The sequence below is a fragment of the Galeopterus variegatus genome, unplaced genomic scaffold (genome assembly GCF_000696425.1).
Source record: "Galeopterus variegatus unplaced genomic scaffold, G_variegatus-3.0.2 Scaffold319, whole genome shotgun sequence".
Taxonomy (NCBI): domain Eukaryota; kingdom Metazoa; phylum Chordata; class Mammalia; order Dermoptera; family Cynocephalidae; genus Galeopterus; species Galeopterus variegatus.
In genome coordinates, this window is record NW_007726430.1 from 553453 (window position 1) to 571346 (window position 17894).

The following is a 17894-nucleotide window of genomic DNA, read 5'->3' on the forward strand; positions in this document are numbered from 1 at the left end:
GGGATCGCAACCCTCAGTGTCGTGCCCGTACCGGACCGGGGACCAGCAACGGGATCGCAACCCTCGGCGCTGCCCCCGCGCTTCGCTCAGCCAGTGAGTGGGAACCGGTCTGCATGTGGGATCCGAACCCTCGGGCGGGAGCGCCACCGCGCTTCCCAAGCGGCGCACTTATCCAGTGCGCCACCCGGCCGGCCCCTTTACTGAAAGATTTTAAAAAATCATTTATACTATGGAAACCATAGGTTTTTATAAAATCTATACCTATATAAATGATAAAAAAAAAAAAAAATGGGCCGAGCCCATGGCGCACTCGGGAGAGTGCGGCGCTGGGAGCACAGCAGCGCTCCCGCCGGGGGTTCGGATCCTATATAGGGATGACCGGTGCGCTCACAGTGCTCACTGGCTGAGCGCGGTGCGGCCGGTCTCAAAAAAAAAAAAAAAAAAAACCAACAACAACAACCCTATACTACTGTAGGTCACTCTGCCTTTTAGGAGCTTCCAGGAGCTTCCAGCTCCTCATGACCACAAGAAGCTCTGCTGGTTTCTCTTTCTACCAAAAGAGTCTCTTTGCCTGGTTTAAGCATTTGTGCCCAGAATTGGGAAATCCCTCCAGGGAAGAAAATTTGACCAATGATTTTTAGCTCATTTAAGAAGTGCTCTTCCATCTTTAGAATTTTAATTCACTCATTCTCATTGCATTCACAGCTCTCTACTATCTTCAAAAAGATGATTTTTGTAATTAAACATTTTTCATCGCAGTGGGAGCATTGGCCTACTAAAAACTTGTATATCTTGGTTGGAAACAGGAGTCTTTTTTTTTTTTTTTTTAAGAAAAGATGACCGGTAAGGGGATCTCAACCCTCGGCTTGGTGCTGTCAGCACCACGCTCAGCCAGTGAGCGAACCGGCCATCCCTATGTATGGGTCTGAACCTGTGGCCTTGGTGTTATCAGCACCGCACTCTCCCGAGTGAGCCACGGGCCGGCTCACAGGAGTCTTTTTGATCCTTTCTTGAATTATAAAAAATTTTATCTTCATTATCCTTCAAATATTTTTTCCTCTCCATTTTTATGTTTCTCTTTCTGAAATCTTATTATCTGGCTATTCTTACTTCTATTAGCAATAATCATGCCTCGGAAATACCTCATTGATTATGATACTGCCACTGCACAAAGCTGGATATTTTTACTTCTACTTGTATCCTCTGCATCTTACATCTTTTCTATTTTCTAATTTTTTGTTCTTTGATTCTTCTTTCTGGCAAAGTTAACTCAATTTGGTCTTTCAGTTCACTAACGTTTTCTAATCTGTATTTATTCTGTTTATCCCATTTACCTGGACTGATCAGCACTTCTGGTTTTAAAAGGTTACGAAGGAATAATCAGACTTCTGTATTCATTCATACATTTTCCATTCATTCATGTATTCATCAAATATTCGTTGAAGATCTACCTTTTGCCAGGCCCTGTTCTTGGCATGGGGAATTCAATTGCCATCTATGCAAAGGAGATTTACCAGCTTAAACCTCTACCTCAGATCCACATTTGCAACAGCCTACTTGATATCTCTGGTATGAGGCATCCCAGACTTACTATGCCCGAAATTGAACCCGGGATCTTCCCTAATCAGAACTATCTTGGTGGCAAGTGACAGAACCCCAACTCAAACTGGTTTAAGCCATAAAGGAAAGTGATTAGCTCAGTTAACTGAAAAGTTCAGGGGTGGAGTAACTTCAGGCCTGGCTGATATTAGGGGCTCAGGATCTGTCTTTCCATCTCTTGCTCCTAGTTCCTTCTCTGCTGACTTCACTCTTAGGACACCCACCTGATGTGGGGTGAGATGGCCACCAGCACCCTCAGGTTTACATTCCTCTAGCTCAGCAACTCTGGCCGACAGAGATTTCTTTTTCCCAATAATTCCATTATTAGCCCTATGACGGGTCTTGCTGACTTGGCTTGGGTTGTGTGCCCACTATGAACCAAATCATTGTAATTGGGGAAAAGAATTTTCTGATGGGCCTGATTTAGGTTTTGGGCCCACTCCTGCAGCTGATCTTATGTTCTGCTAGCTTTGCAATCCCAGTGCAACCTGTTTCCAGAGAGCTCCAGCAAATGTCTGATGGGTGATTCTCCTCGGCCTCAGGCTAACTTAGGACTCATGGCATTTTCCAAACCAACCCAGTGTCCTATTGGTAGGCCTTGGTCTTGAGTTGCCAGATTTGGCACATAAAAATACAGGACACTTGAACTTCAGATACACAATGAATAAATGTTTTGGATCAGTATTCCCAGGTATGTACCCTGTATTTTATCTGGCAACCATAATTGGGTCATACGCCAACTCCTCAATATGGGGGATGAGATCAGCTGTACCCAAGCCACTTGGTTTGAGTGTGAGATGAGGGATCATTCCAGAAGGAAAAATGGAGGTGCTGTTTCCAGAAGGAAGGATGAGTGTGGGCTGTGCAAATGACAGCACACCCATGTACACCCAGTTCTTGCAAACCACCAGCCCTTTCCCAGCTCCTTTATCCCTGCCAGGAGATCACTGCTTGGTACAGGAAGTAGGTGGAGATTTCTTGATTTTTGGAAGATAGGCTCCTTCCTCCACCCTAGGGGATGAATTATGGTTAATGTAGATTATGGTTAATGTAGATTACCAATGATAATCGCTTTCCCTGCTGCCAAATGACAGATACAAAAATTTCTAGCTTCCTTTGTAGCCGGGGTGGCCATGCAACCAGTTCTGGCCAATGAGAGGTGAGGGAAAATTTGCTGTGGCGTTTCTGGACAAGATTTTGCTCCCCAGATGAGAAGACAGAACCTCTGGAGAGAAAGACCTTTTGTCCTTGTACCTTTCTTCCACCTTGGAATGCTGGTATGAGCAGTCGATATTTGGAGCAGTGGTGAACAGGTTTCAAGCATGAGACAACAAACACAGGAGCAACAAGCCGGCAGGCTAGAAATGATGGCGCTGAAGAGCGGGAAGGACTGCGGGACCTCCCACCTCCTGACTTCTCACGTAAACAGTAAATAGCCTTGTAGTTTGGCCTCTGCCTTCTGTTACCTGCAGCCAAATGTAACAGATACACCCCTATCTGCTACTGGGGTTGAGACATCCCTTCCCAAGCCCACTTCTCTCCTAATGTCCCTCAGCTCAATGAGTAGCACCCCCAGCTTACCTTTCATGCAAACCCAAAACTCCCATGTCATCGCTGCAACCGCCCTCTCCTCCCTCAGTCCACCCCCCAATTTTGTTGAGCTTCCTTCCTCAGTAACCCTGGAATCTGCCTCTTTCTGTATTTCCATGACCACAGTCCTATTCCTGGCAGCTCCTGTTTCTCTCTGGGTCTGATTTGATAGCCTCTACTCAGCTTCCTGCCTTTACTCTTTGTCTCTCTGAAATATATCTCCACAGTTATCCTATCAAAATACAAATCTGATGCCACACCCCTCCCCCAACACACACACACTCACACACACAAACACACACACTCACACACACACTCACACACGCACACTCACACACACACAAACACACACACACACGCACACGCACACACGCACACTAAAAAATCCTTCAGTTGCTTCCCATTGCTGTTAGAATAAAGACCGAATTCCTTTACAAAGCTTGTAAAGCCTCACATGCTCGGCCCTACCTCCAGTCATACCTCATCCGTGTTTTCCTCTCAATGTGAGTCTGTTCCCTTCCAAACAGGGCCTTTGCACGTGCTGGAATGACTGCTTAGAATAAAGACCGAATTCCTTTACAAAGCTTGTAAAGCCTCACATGCTCGGCCCTACCTCCAGTCATACCTCATCCGTGCTTTCCTCTCAATGTGAGTCTGTTCCCTTCCAAACAGGGCCTTTGCACGTGCTGGAATGACTGGAATGATCCTCCCCAATCCCAATCACCTGATTCAATCCCTCCCTGCCTTCAGATCTCTCCATTGCTTGGCCTGTCTCAGGGGAACCTTTTCCTGATCACCCAGATCCACTGTTACATTTTTTCAGAGCCTGACAAACTTCACCTTGAGTACAGTCCAGAGAGACCCTTCCCGTTGCTCTCAAGACCTAGGAGTCACCCACAGGCATCTCTTCCTGCCTCCCCTGGAATCCTGCTAGTTCTCCTTTCAACTCCTGAGATCCTTCCCCTCTGGAACAATCCTGCTACTTTGCCTCTATTAACCCAGGCTTTCAAAGTCAAAGGCCTGCCACTTCTCCCACAGCAGTGAGAACAAAAGTCGAATTAACATTTCAGTAGATTATTCTGACATTCAAATAATAAGGCACTCACATTCTTATGTTTTTCTAACTGAGCTTTATGGGGATCACCTCATCCAGATCTGGGGGGCCCTTGAAATGACTAAAGGAAACTTAAAGAATGATGAGGCTCGAACCAGGGGCAGAGGAAGATGTTTGTGCAAAGCTGCTTCCTTGGGAGGGGCTGAAGTATGCGGGTGGGCGATGAGGCTGAAGGGGTAAGTAGGCTACGAAGGACCAGATGCTGATTCTGAGGCGGCATCAGATTTGCTTTAGAGAGATCATATTAGCTGTCGTGTGGAGAATGGATTACCAGGAACAAGACTGGAGTGCGGGGGGACGTACAGGAGGCGGCTGATGAAATGGAGCTGGGAGGGATGATGGGCTCAGGAAGCGTAATTGGTAGGGAAGGTGAGGAGGTCAGCAGCCAGAATCTGCAGGCATTCGTGGCTGATTGGACATAGCGAGGATAATCGCATCCCCCAGCTGCTACAAAGCCAGCAGAACCCCAAAGAGGACGCACATGTCCCAGCAGCTTAGGGTGCAAGTTCTCTGTCCCCTGCACTGCTGCCAGCTTTGAACACAGCCAACCTTTCACTGTTCAGAACTTGACATGTCAGGGCTGCTGTCCCTTCAGAGAACTTCCAGAAGGCCACATGCAAGTAAAAAGCAATTGGGTCTATATTGTGTGAAAGAAACATTTTTTTTAATCAGAAAAAAATGTCTGTTTTTCCCTAAGAACTGGGCAAACACAACCTTATGAAACGCAGTGACAGTTTTTTGTTTTTTTTTTGTTTTTTTTGTTTTTGTCTTTTTTCGTGTCCGGCAACGGATCGCAACCCTCAGTGTTGTGCCTGTACCGGACCGGGACCGGCAACGGGATCGCAAACCTCGGTGCTGTGCCCACACCTCGCTCAGCCAGTGAGCGGGAACCGGTCAGTATGTGGGATCCGAACCCTCGGCAGGAGCGCCACCGCACTCCCAAACGGCGCACTGTAGCAGTGCGCCACCAGGCCGGCCCGTTTGTTGTTTTTTTTTAAAAAGATGACCGGTAAGGGGCTCTTAACCCTTGACTTGGTGTTGTCAGCACCACGCTCTCCCAAGTGAGCCACAGGCTGGCCCTGGCAGTGACACTTTTTAATAAACAAGTAAGGGGGCCGGGAGCAGTGGCACGTGCCTGTAGTCCCATTTACTTGGGAGGCTGAGGCTAGAGGATCACTTGAGCCCAGAAGTTCTGGGCTGTAGTGCGCTATGCCCATCTGGTGCCCGCAGTAAGTTTGGCATCAATATAGTGGCCTCTTGGGAGCGTGGGACCACCAGGTTGCCTAAGGTGGCGTGAACCGGCCTAGGTCAAAACCCCTGATCAGCAGGGGGATCGTGCCTGTGAATAGCACTCCAGCCTGGGCAACACAGCGAGATCTCATCTCTAAAACAACAAAACACTTAAATGGAAGAAGGTAGACGGAGAAGAGCCAAAGGGGGAGAAGAAACAGGTCAGAGGAGACCTGTCACAGATGCCCCCAGTGGCCCAGCAGCTCCTCCTCCTCACCCCGCTCGTCCCATAGCAACGTTTTATTAACTTAAATCCTTCTGGAACTTGCTTTTATCCTGTTAATGCATATAAGTCTACTTTATTCTTTCTTTATTGCCACATAGTATTTATAGAGTGAATACACCCTGGTTCGCTCAACTCTCACCCTATTGAAAGACAGTCAGGTAATTCCCAGGTTGTCACTGTTCCCTGCCATGCTGCAGGGAACACTTTGTCTATGACTTCTCTTGTGTGTGTGTTTCTCTAGGGTAGAATTGCTGGGTCACAGCGCATGTGCAATTTGAAAATAAATTTTTAAAATATGGATTTACAGAAAAGTTGTAAAAATAGTTCAGAGAGTTCCCATATACCCCTCATCCAGTTTTCTGTAATGTTATCACCTGACATAAACATGGTACATTTATCAAAACTAAAAGGCCAACATTTCTATATCACTTTACACTAAATTCAAGACTTTATTTGGATTTCACTAGTTCTATTTGTTGGCTGTGCCATAACAGAATACCACAGACTGGGTGGCTTAAACAACAGAAATGAATTTTCTCACAGTTCTGGAGGCTGGAAGTCCAAGATCAAGGGGCCAGCAGGGTTGGCTTCTGGTGAGGCCTTTCTTCCTGGCTTGCAGAGGCCACTTTCTTGCTGTGTCTTCACATGGCCTTTCTTTTGTGCTCACAGGGAGAGAGAGGGATCTCTGGTGTCTCTTCCCCTTCCTATAAGGACACCAGTCCTGTTGGATTAGGGCTCTGCCCTTATGATTTCATTTAATCATCATTTCCTCTCTAAAGACTCTATCTATAAATACAGTTGTATTGGGGGTTAAGGCTTCAACATATGAATTTTTGGAGGGACACAATTCAGCCCATAACACTAGTTTTTCTACTAATGTCCTTTTCTGTTCTGGGATCCAATCTAGGATTTCACATTGCATTTAGGAGTATGTTCATTTTTAGATTAAAATGGATTTGGCTGAATTGCCTTCTAGTGTGACCCTGCTAATTTACATATTCCCAACTGTGTGTCCCCCTGTCCCCATACCGTCCTCATCCCTGACACTCCTAAGCTTTTAAATCTTTGCCAATCAGATGGGTGACTGTAACTTTGTGAGGGGAAGGCCCATCTTAAAGTCACCGCTGGCACATAGTAGGTGCTTTTTGCTTCAAGTTATTAGAGGCTAATTTGAAGAGGTGAAAAAGGGACTGTGTGGAAAGGAAACAGATATGTCCCAGGGATCTCAAGGGTAGGAAATGGAAGCAGAAGCATAAGGAGGCCTCTTCAGGGCTCGGAAGCAGGAGGGGAAGGCAGGCAGGTGCCCAGCAGGTCTGGATGCCGTCTCTCTCTCACTTGTGTGGTTCCCAGCTCCTCCTCCCCATCCCACAGTCTGGGTCTCCCTGCTTCTGTTTCTCATGGTAGAAAAGGGCTGGCCCTGATCTCTGCAGTTTCAAACCACCCTCAGAAATCATCTGGCTGTCTAGGAAACCCCTTAAAAAATGAGTGTCAGGAGAGAGGATGTGATTGGCCTTGCATGGGTCAGGGTGACAGCTCCTACTGCATAAGCCACCTGTAGGCTCTTGAGCTGAAATTCATGGGGGAAAGTTGGCTGCCGAGGGTGGGGACCCACTTTGGGTGAGGAGGGGAGTTCTCAGGGAACGCCCTTGGAGAGCCATTTTCTGCAGGGCTGTGAGGGGAAAGGATGGAGGGGCTGACCCCCAAAATGCGCCTCGCTTCTGGTGTTACTTGTGTCTTGCTGTTTTTTGGAATAGCAATGTGTTGTCAACCTGAGTGACTAGACATCTGTTGTTTCTGCTGTCCAGTGTTCCCTCTTTTCTTAGTTTCATCCAGTTTTTCCTTATAGCAACCACCCTTCTGGGTCCATGTGGCTCGGCAGTGTTGACTCCTCCAGGAGCAGGCATCTGACCCAGGCTTCTGTGAACGGCATAGCCCAGGTGTCTAGACACACTGATTGGCTGAGGGACAGGCACATGACTCAATGTGACTCAGTGAGAATTAGAGGGTTTTTTACATTGCTGGAGAAGAGAAGATCTCTTTCTTTTCTGCGAGCCCTGGTGTAGTGAGGTTGCAAGCCTGGAGGTGCTGGGGATCATCACGTAGAAAGACCCACCTGAAAGGACAGCCAACAAAGAGGGGAGCAGGGTAAAGATGGAGAGAGGCAGACAGACAGACAGACACTGAGATCATGGTGACACTGCTTGAACTTTGGATCAAGTCACTGTTGTTGAGGATGTGGAGATATTGGAACTCTTGCCTGCTGTTGGCAGGAATGCAAAATGGTGTAGCCACTATGGAAAACACTATGAAGTTTCCTCAAAAAGTTAAAAATAGAATTACCATATGATCTAGCAATTCCACGTCTGCATATTTATCCAAAATAATTGAAATCAGGAACTTGAAGAGATAATAGGACTCCTGTGTTCACTGCAGCGTTATTCACAAAGCCAAAACGTGGAAGCAACCTAAATGCTTATCAACAGACAACTGGATAAAGAAAATGTGGTACTCCTGTCTATTGCTATAGACTAAATTTTAAAAAGTGGTATATACATACAGTGGAATAGTATTCAGCCTTAAAAAAGAAGGAAATTCTACAATATAGGACAAGATAGATGAGACTTGAGGACATTCTGCTACGTGAAATAAACCAGTCACAGAAAGACAAACACGGCACGATTCCACTTATATGAGGTATCTCAAAAGTCAAATTCATAGAATTAAAGAATGAAATGATGGTTGCCAGGAACAGGGTGGGGGAAATGGGGAGTCGCCTGGACCCCAATGCAACTGTACTTATAGGTAGGGTCTTAAGGGAGGAAATTACAATTAAATGAAATCATAATCAACAAACATAAAGTTTCAGTTCAGCAAGATGAATAAGCTCTAGAGATCTGCTGTACAACATTGTACCTGTGGTCAACAATAATGTAGTACACGCTTAAAAATTTGTTTAAAGGGCAGATCTCATGATAAGTGTTCTTACCACAATTAAAAAAAGAAAGAGGGCTGGCTGCTTAGCTTGGATGATCACACCGAGGGCCAGGGTTCCAACCCTGCACTGGCTAGACACCAACAAAATAAAAAGAAAAGAAAAGAAACAAAGAACACTTCATCTGACCTGCTCCTCCAGGGGAAGGAGAGAATCAGAAACCAGAGCCTGAGAACAAGGCTTTTTACTGTGAGCCAGCCTTGGCGATATATATAATAAGTGTTATGCAGCAAATATGTCAAAATGTTTAGATTTGGTTAAGCAGAGAGGTATGAGTCCATGTATATATAAAATAATTTTTTTCCCTGTATGCTTGAAATAGTTTATAATAAAAAAAAAGAGTTTTTAAGCACCAGGGATTTGAAGACAGGCTCTTGGGTTAAGTCTTCTTCTCACCCATTACTAGCTATGTTTTGGACAAGTTACTTCCTTTCTCATCTGTAACTGGCCCTCTTGGGAGGTCATATCCTATTCACCGGAACTGGACACTTGATTTAGTTAACATTGGGAAATGGCTTGCCAATATTCTCTTTTCTGAAAACAAAAACTTTATTGGCTGCTCTATTTTTGAAATGTAAGTTTCTGGGGTTGAACTTCCACTCCCACACACACACACACACACACATTCCAACATACACACAGTTTGAAGTTTTTGCTTGCTTTTATATATAACCTTTAGGTTAGGAATTCATTTGGAATTTGACAAGGGATGATTTAATTTACAATCTACATAGAAAGTCCCTTTGACATTCACAGGCTATATGACTGATTGATCTTTGTTCTTTGAAAGAGTTTAGACATTCCAACATACACACAGTTTGAAGTTTTTGCTTGCTTTTATATATAACCTTTAGGTTAGGAATTCATTTGGAATTTGACAAGGAAGTCCCTTTGACATTCACAGGCTATATGACTGATTGATCTTTGTTCTTTGAAAGAGTTTAGGTCTATTCTCAGAAGAATGTCCAAAGGCTACTTTTATTTATTATTTATTTATTTATTTTAAAAGATGACCAGTAAGGGTATCTTAACCCTTGGCTTGGTGTTGACAGCACCACGCTCAGCCAGTGAGCCAACCGGCCATCCCTATATGGGATCCGAACCCGGGGCGGATCTTAACCCTTGGCTTGGTGTTGACAGCACCACGCTCAGCCAGTGAGCTAACCAGCCATCCCTATATGGGATCCGAACCCGGGGCCTTGGTGTTATCAGCACCACACTCTCCCGAGTGAGCCACGGGCCGGCCCCCAAAGGCTACTTTTAGAACCAGTATTTGTTTTATAGTTTGGAGGCATATTGAAAAGTAGAATCCAGAATTTGTGGCAAATTTGGGTCTAGAGAGGTTAATGTATTTACCTCCTTAAAATCTTCCTTTGGGAATGCTCTTCGCAGTTCCAGTTTTAGTCATCAGCGAGGCCCTTCTGCTGCCTGAGGAGCCCTGAAACCCAAGGGGGAAGCTGTACCCCTGGGGGGCTCTGGCCTTTACAGGCTGGGATCAGCCATCCTAGGGAACCCACAGTCCTGCCAGCTGGAGACGCCAGACAGTGGATTAAGAATCTGCATTAGAGAATGGAAGGGAAGAGGTAAGGTGTAAAAATGAGGGGTTCTGGGTTTGACACAGGATATAAGCTCCAAAGTTTCCAGGCTGTGACCTCATTGTCATTCCCCAAATCTTTTTTTCTTTTTAATATCCCTGGCCTCTCAATCCGGATACTTGGGAGTTAGCCTGGCCTTTCTCCGAACATCAGATTCAATCCAGCACCACGTCCTGTAGACTCTACCTTCTTAATATGGCCCAAGTTGGCACCACTGCTAGCCTCTAAGGGGACCTTTGTTTGAAATTAGTTAAAAGGCTCCCCCCTGGACTCAAACAGCTTTCAGGTACATTACTTGGCTAATGAACAGCTTCTTGGTGAGAAAAGGTGTCCTTTCTTCCTGGCTCAGCTGGGGGCACAGGTGGCATTTCAGCCCCTCACTGCCCTCTCCTACCTGTGTGCAGCAAGGATGGCACTGTGCTATCCCCTGGCCCTGCTCAGATGTTTTGCCTCCTCCCTGTTGGCCCTGTTGCTTGTGGGACGGCTCTAAAGCTGGTGACCACAGTTTTCTCTCTCATCTCCCTCCCTCCCTGGTGTTCTCAGGGCTGCCTCCAGAACGGTTGGCAAACTTTCCAGGCACTCCCCAGTGTTTTCATGACAAACTCAGATGCTCAATGTGGCACCTAAAGTGTTGTCCCTGCTAATTTCTATTTCCTCTTCTGCCTCTCCCACCGGCAACCTTCGTTCACCTGGAGCTTCCCTGGCCTCTGCTGGGAAAGCCCTTCTTGCTTCCTTTCTCCCCCTGGCCACACCTCCCAGTCTTTCAAGACTTGGTTCCAGAAATGCCTCCCCCAGGAAGTCTTCCCAGGTTGGGTGGCCCTTCTCTAGGCTTCCCTCTCTCCCTTGGCACTATATCACCCTGTATTGTGATCAAATGGAGGCACTGGTGCCTAGAGGCCATGATACTTTTACGGGCTCATGACAGTGTTTTAATTTATGTTAAAATCAGATTAAAAAAATGAACTTTATGGGTCAAAGGAAAAAAGAAAATGTGTTAATTTTCTTCTCACATTGCAAAGAGAAATTTGGCTGGTTGGTTAGTTCAGTTGGTTCGAGCGTGGTGTTATAACACCAAGAGGGTTTGGATGACCTTACTGGACAGCCAACAAAAACCAAACCAAACCAAACCAAACCAAAACTTGTAGGGCCCAAGAAAATCTATTACTCTTGACCTTGGTGTTATCAACACTGCCCTCTAACCAAGAGAGCTAAAAGGCCAGCTATTTTTTTAATAGAGGAAGACACCCACGGAAGCAAAAGTACCTAATGCCCATGAAAGTCATCATATGGCCCTGATTGCCACCCTTTCCCCCTTCCCACAGGAGAAAGAAGTAGAGAGCTCCTCGGGGTGGGGGGCTGGACCCCACCCACACTGTGTTATGCTATTTTTAAACCTTTGCATCCCCAGCTCAGTGCTAGGCACGCAGGACTGGCTCAGTCAATGCTTTCTGAGGAAGTGGATAAGTAAATAAACGAATGGCCTTGGGTGAGGCTCTTGACCCCCCGAGTCTCCATTTCTTCATCTGAACAGCGAAGCTCCATGCAGCTTCACAGGGTTGCTGTGAGGATCAAGGGTTGGGTGGGAAAATGCTCCGGAACTGCGCAGCTTGGAGCCATTCCTGAGGCTGTGCAGATGTGGGCAAGGAGAGGGCCAGAGGTTGTTAAAAATGTCTCCGGGTGGCTTTGATACCTTTGTTTTGGTAATAAACAACATTATCCTATTTATATACATAGAGAGAACTGGAAGGACAGACACCAAGCTTCTCACAGTGGCTGGCCCCGAGCATGGGTTACCTTTCTTTAAGATTATTTATTTATTAATATTATTATTTTGGGTTACCTTTGTAATTAGAAAACTAAGGGCTGGCCGATTGAAACTAAGGGCTTCATTGGTTAGAGTGAGTGTTATAACATCAAGGTGAAGGGCTGGGATCCCCATGCCAGCCGCCAAAAAAAAAAAAAAAAAAAAAAAAAAAAGGAGCTGAATTAAAATAAAGTACAAGGCCCCTTTGCCCTAGAGGAACAGGGCTTGTCTCATTTTAGGTCATTAAGGTCCTTTAGACCTTTAGCGTTTTTTGTTTGTTTTTTAAAACCATACCTAGAAGCATACGAAGGCCAGGTCTGTGTCGTATTTTCCGGTGTGTCCCTGGCTCTGGCACGGGTGAGAGACACAATGAATGAATAAATCCCCCATTTCGTGACTGTATCTGGCACCCCATTAACACCAGAGCCCCTGCCCCCGAGTGGATGAGAGGAAGCGGGGCTGGCGGTGGAGAGAGCGGAGCTGCGGGACGGCCACTGTTCAAGGTGATCGTGGGGACGATGAATGAAGAGCCCTCGAGGCACTTAAGAAATCTTGGTTCCTGTTCCGCCCCACAAACACTTCAGGGACAGATTTCCTGTGTTCACAGTCATTTAGTATTTCCCATGGCTCCCCAAGGGTTGGAATGGTTTCCTCTTTATAAGCCGTGGGTGCCTGTTAAGTCACAGACGGTATCAGCCTTGTCTGTCCCGTCCATGCTGTGTGTCCAGCGTCTAAGCCGTTGAGCGAATGAATCCGCCCACGGTGACTTCTTTAACCGACTGCTGGGTACCTCCCCACCGGGGAGAATAAAACCCAGCTCTGGATAATAAGACCCTGCACAGCCTCCCGCACCCTGTAATTAGGAGCTCCAGGAATCGCCTTTGTTGTGGGCGACCAACCACAGGCAAAGCCAAGCACCTGCTCCTCCAGTCGGTGCTCCCGGGAGGACCCCGGCTGCCGCGTCCCCGGCTGCTTCTCGGGGTCCCTTTTCTACGCTTCCCGGGAGCTGGGGGCCCGGAGGCGCCCCCGGACCCGCGGCGAGGGCCCGCCCCAGCGCGTCCCATCCGTGGTGATGCGCGTCCCCAGGCGCCCCACACCCTGCAGGGGGCCAGCCTCCTTCACCTCCTGGGGCGGGGCGGGGGGGCATCGTCAGGCACCCGCAGGACTGCGGGGACAGGAGCCTGAGTCACGGCCGCGCACGCCCTCTCCTCCCGGCTTCCACACTGGGGCCACCTCTGCCTTGCAGGGTCGGGCCCCGGCACAGCCAGATCTCCGCGGGTCTCCTGGGCGCCCCATCTCCACGGCCTGAGTCGCCGCGGCCGCCGTTCCCCTCCAGGGCGGCCGGGGGCGCCACCTGGCGGGCGCGGATCGCGACTGCAGGGCCAGCGGGGGAGCCCCCAGCCCAGCTCCAGGGGTTGGCCTGTGGGTCTCGGGCGGATCCCCTCCCCCTTAAAGGGCCCCGCGGCCGCCCACGGTGCCCCGCCTTGGGGGCCAGGCCCGATGGGCCCCAAAGGGCTGGGCGCCACGGGGCTCTAGGCTGGTAGACGCGGCCCCCGCCCCTTTCTCTCTTAGACTCCTAGGTGGTCTTCCTTATCCCGCTGTCTCTTGAAAGTACGCCCAGACCCCGGGTCCCTTTGGAGAGCTTTTCCCCGTAGGGACCGAGCTCTGAAATCGGCTGTTTTAGGTCGGACTTCCCCTCTCTCCTTGTGGCCTTGTCGGAAAAGGGCAGGAATCCTTTTTCTTTCCCCCACTTTCTCCCTAGGAAAGACCACACAGCTTGCGCCCCGGGGGCCCACCATCACCTACCCCCACCGCGGGCAGTTTTTAAAAAGATGGGTTCGCCCACAAAGGCAGACACCCCTCCTGCCCGCGTGTTACCTTCCCTTTTTTTTCAGATTTTTTTTTGTTTTGTTTTTGGCCCCAGTTTGTCAGCTATAGCGGGTCCAGCCAGTCTTCGCTCCCAAAGGAGGCTGTTTCCTCATGACCCTGCTGCAGAGTCAACCCTTAACACCCGTCCAGGCTTGGGAGACACTGCCCCAATTTCTCAGTCCCTTCCCTCCCAGAAACTCCCCATCCCCTTTTGTTTTTGAAGAATCTCAGCTCCTCCCCTTTTTTAGGCTCTTAAAGGGCCAATCCACCTTAGACTAGCATGGATCTCGCGCTGGAAGGATGCTTAGACACCAGCTAGCGATCCAGTGCCTTTGCAGACAAAGAGGCTTAGGCCCAGAGAGCAGACATGACCTACCAAAGGTCACAGAGCAAGTTACCAGTGAAGCCAGAACTTGAACCCAAGTCTCTGACTCTGAAGCCAGTGCTTTTTCTATGGATCTACTTAAAAAACCAGAAACTAAAAACACAAAAACCCACAATGGTGACAGGAGCATTCTCTGATACTGTCTTTTGTTTCTCCAACCCTGGGCTTTTCTACTGGGAGAGTGACCAGAACCTGCCTGTTCCGGTTATGTGGCCAGGAGACCCTTTTCTAAATAAAAGAGGGTTAGAACTGGAGGGAGGGTGGGGGACCGCTCTGGTGTCTGTCTGTTTGGCAAAGGGAACACCACTGGGTTAGTGGGGCCTCTCCAGTGCCCGCCCTTCTGATTGCTGGGCAGTGGCAGGCTCCCAGCCAGAGCAAAAAATAAATCCCCAGAAAGACTTAATGGGCTCCAATGGGTGGTGGCCACTCCCTGCCGCAGTATCTTCAGTGACCACTCTGGTGGCCCTCCTGCCATCCATTTTCAGGGTCATTGGCTCTCCCAAACTCTGGGGAAGCCCAGGCCAGAAATTCCTTTCCTGTAGGTACTGACAGCTTTGTCTTGGGGATCCCTCCCATGGGGGGTATATTTGGGGAACTGACAATATTTAACCCATCCCTAAAATGGGACTCTCAGGAAGCATTATTGGAAAAAGGGAGAAGACCTTTGGGTGGGGCCCTCCTGGCTGGGGCCCTGGGCGGGTGGGTCCTGTGTGCAGCCCTGGATACAGACAGATGCCCCCTTTGTTCTTCTCGCCCCACTGCCTGCCCTGCTCCGTCTGTAACCGCCCCAGCCTGCTGCTCTCCTGGCTTTATCCCTGCAGAACCCGCTGCCTCCTTGGCCTTCACCTTATTTTTTAAAAAGCCAGAGCCAGTTTGCGTGCAGGGCCCTGCATCCTCTGCATCCTTTTGTTCTTGATCCTCTGTTAAAGGGTCCTTGCTCTGTGGAAAGGGCCAGTGTTTCAACTCCGTGCTTCTCCCACGTCCCTGTTATTGCTGTTGCCATCCCTTTCCTGCCCCTGAACACCCCTCCCTTTCTCAGGCTTCAAAATCAAAGCCCTGGGTTCTTTCCCTGGAAGTTGGAGATTGAAAAATTGTCTCCCTTTCCCCTTCTTCAGGGCAAGATCTTCAGCTGGAAGGGGGTGCCTTGGGGTCCTGGGGGAGTGCCCCCCTGCCCTCCTCCAGGGCCAGGGGACCAGCATCTTCAGGCAGGAAATACTCAGACCACTGTGAGGCCCGGGCCTCGAGGCCTGGAAAGAGCCGCATCCCTGGCCGAGACCACCGGCGCTACTACCACGACCACTGGCGGCTGGAGTATCTGATGGACTTCAACCCTGCCCGGCATGGCATGGTGTGCATGGTGTGTGGCAGCTCCCTGGCTACCCTCAAGCTCAGCACCATCAAGCGCCACATCCGCCAGAAGCATCCCTACTCTCTGCATTGGAGTCCCCGGGAGAAGGAAGTCATCAGCAACAGCTGGGATGCCCACCTGGGGCTGGGGGCCTGTGGAGAGGCTGAGGGCCTGGGGGCCCAAGGGGCTGAGGAGGAGGAGGAGGAGGATGAAGAGGAGGAGGAGGAGGGGGCCAGCCTCCAAGCTTGCCCGCCCAAGGGCCCAGGTAATGCAGGACATGGAGAGGCAGGGGCCCAGGTGGCCTGGGGGGCCCAGTGGGGACAGCCCTGGCTTCTCTGCCTACTAGCTGATTTTCTTGAGTAGGTCACTGCTCCTTCTCTGGGTGGGGTCTTTTTATTGCTCTTATTGCACAATAGTGGGGGAGGGATGGTGGGGTGTTGTGTGTGGGGTCTCCAGTGTCTCTGACAGCCTTGACATTCTGTGGTTTTAGAAGGACCAAGGAGAGTAGAGGCTGGGGGAACAGGCAGGGGAAGGACTCGGAGGGAGGCCAGGCTGAGGTAGGTGAGGAAATGGGAGAGTGCTGGGAAGGAATGGCTGACAGTGAAGTCCAGGGACGGGGCTAGACTCTGGTCTAGGGGAGAAGTGGGTGGGCTTAGAGTGTGTGTGCAGGAGGATTAGGGAGGTGGGTTAAAACGTGAGCAGAGAGGAAGAGAAGGGTAAAGGTTAGGCCTGGGCCTCAGAGTTAGAGAACCAAGTGTGAGAAACTTCTGGAGGGCCTGGCTGTGGTGGGGGTGGGGGGCTCCCTGAGAGGGCCAGCGTCTCAGTTCCTTCCCTCCAATCCTTTCAGGCAAAGCCCCAGCTGGTGGGGGCTGCCGGCGCCAGCGGAGAGGGGGCCCAGTGGCACCCCGGGCTCGGCGTCGGTGCCTCTCAGCCTCCCGGAGGGCCGGGGGCAGCAGGGGGCTGGGGGCCCGGCGCCTGGAGCGGAGGCTGAAGGAGTCCCTGCAGAATTGGTTCCGGGCCGAGTGTCTCATGGACTATGACCCGCGGGGGAACCGGCTGGTGTGCATGGCCTGTGGCCGGGCACTGCCAAGCCTGCACCTGGACGACATCCGTGCCCACGTGCTGGAGGTGCACCCCAGCTCCCTGGGGCTCAGTGGCCCCCAGCGCAGTGCCCTGCTGCAGGCCTGGGGCGGCCAGCCTGAGCTCACCCAGTCCCCACCAGGTGCGAGGCCTGTCCCAGGGCTGAGACCCCCTCATGTTAGGGCTGCCAAGCGGGGTCTGCGGCCAAAACCGGGAGGCAGGGACTCCTGGTTGAGGAGTGAGGCCAGGAGCTCACCCCCTCCCACCCATCTACACACACGCCCACCCCCCACACCCACCCACCAGGGCCTCTAGCTTGGGGCTGGGGTGAGGAGCAAGGATGGAGGCCCTCTGCTGGGTTAGGGCAACCCAGCCATTAGGCTGAGCCCCTCTCCCTCACCCCTTCCCCAACAGACGATGACCTCGTCCCCCAGGACCTGACCACAAAGAGCCGGGACTCGGCCCCCGCTGCTGGAGCCCCCTCCTCTCAGGATCTCAGCCCCCCAGACGTAAAGGAAGAGGCTGGCTGGGTCCCTGAGAGGCCCGGGCCCGCAGAGGAGGAGGAGCTGGAGCAGGGCGAGAGGGCGGGGGTCCCTGGCCGGTCGCCGCGGGGCCGCGACCGCCCCCGCCAGTCCCAGGAGCGCTGGCGGCTGGAGTACCTCATGGAGCTGGACGGCGGCCGGCGCGGCCTGCTGTGCCTGGTGTGCGGGGGCGCGCTGGCCTCGCTCGAGCTGAGCACCGTCAAACGGCACATCCGCCAGCGCCACCCGGGCTCCACGCGCCTCGGCGGGCCTGTCAAGGCCCTCTTCGCCCACGAGTGGAGCGACAAGGCCGCCCACCTGCTGGCCCTGGGGCTGCCCTGCCCAGAGTCCCGCCCGGGCCCTGCCGCCCCCAGCCCAGCCGCAGCCTCCGAAGAGGGGGGAGGGGACGAGGAGGAGGAGCCAGAGCAGGCGGAGGAGGAGCGGTGGGGTGAGCCGGTCAGGGCCCGCGCAGGTGGACACG

General features: G+C 50.7%; 1 protein-coding gene across 1 annotated transcript in view; it reads left to right on the forward strand.

The window, feature by feature from the left end:
* The first annotated feature begins 12957 nt into the window (after positions 1 to 12957).
* LOC103586231 (chromosome unknown open reading frame, human C11orf95) overlaps positions 12958 to 17894 on the forward strand; it is a 5492-nt gene continuing 555 nt past the window's right edge. The window contains exons 1-6 of the mRNA XM_008567458.1: positions 12958 to 12996; positions 13115 to 13296; positions 13457 to 13632; positions 15580 to 16077; positions 16660 to 17034; positions 17307 to 17861. Of these exons, the coding sequence (XP_008565680.1) occupies positions 12958 to 12996; positions 13115 to 13296; positions 13457 to 13632; positions 15580 to 16077; positions 16660 to 17034; positions 17307 to 17861 (1825 nt within the window). The remainder of the gene's footprint in view (positions 12997 to 13114; positions 13297 to 13456; positions 13633 to 15579; positions 16078 to 16659; positions 17035 to 17306; positions 17862 to 17894) is intronic.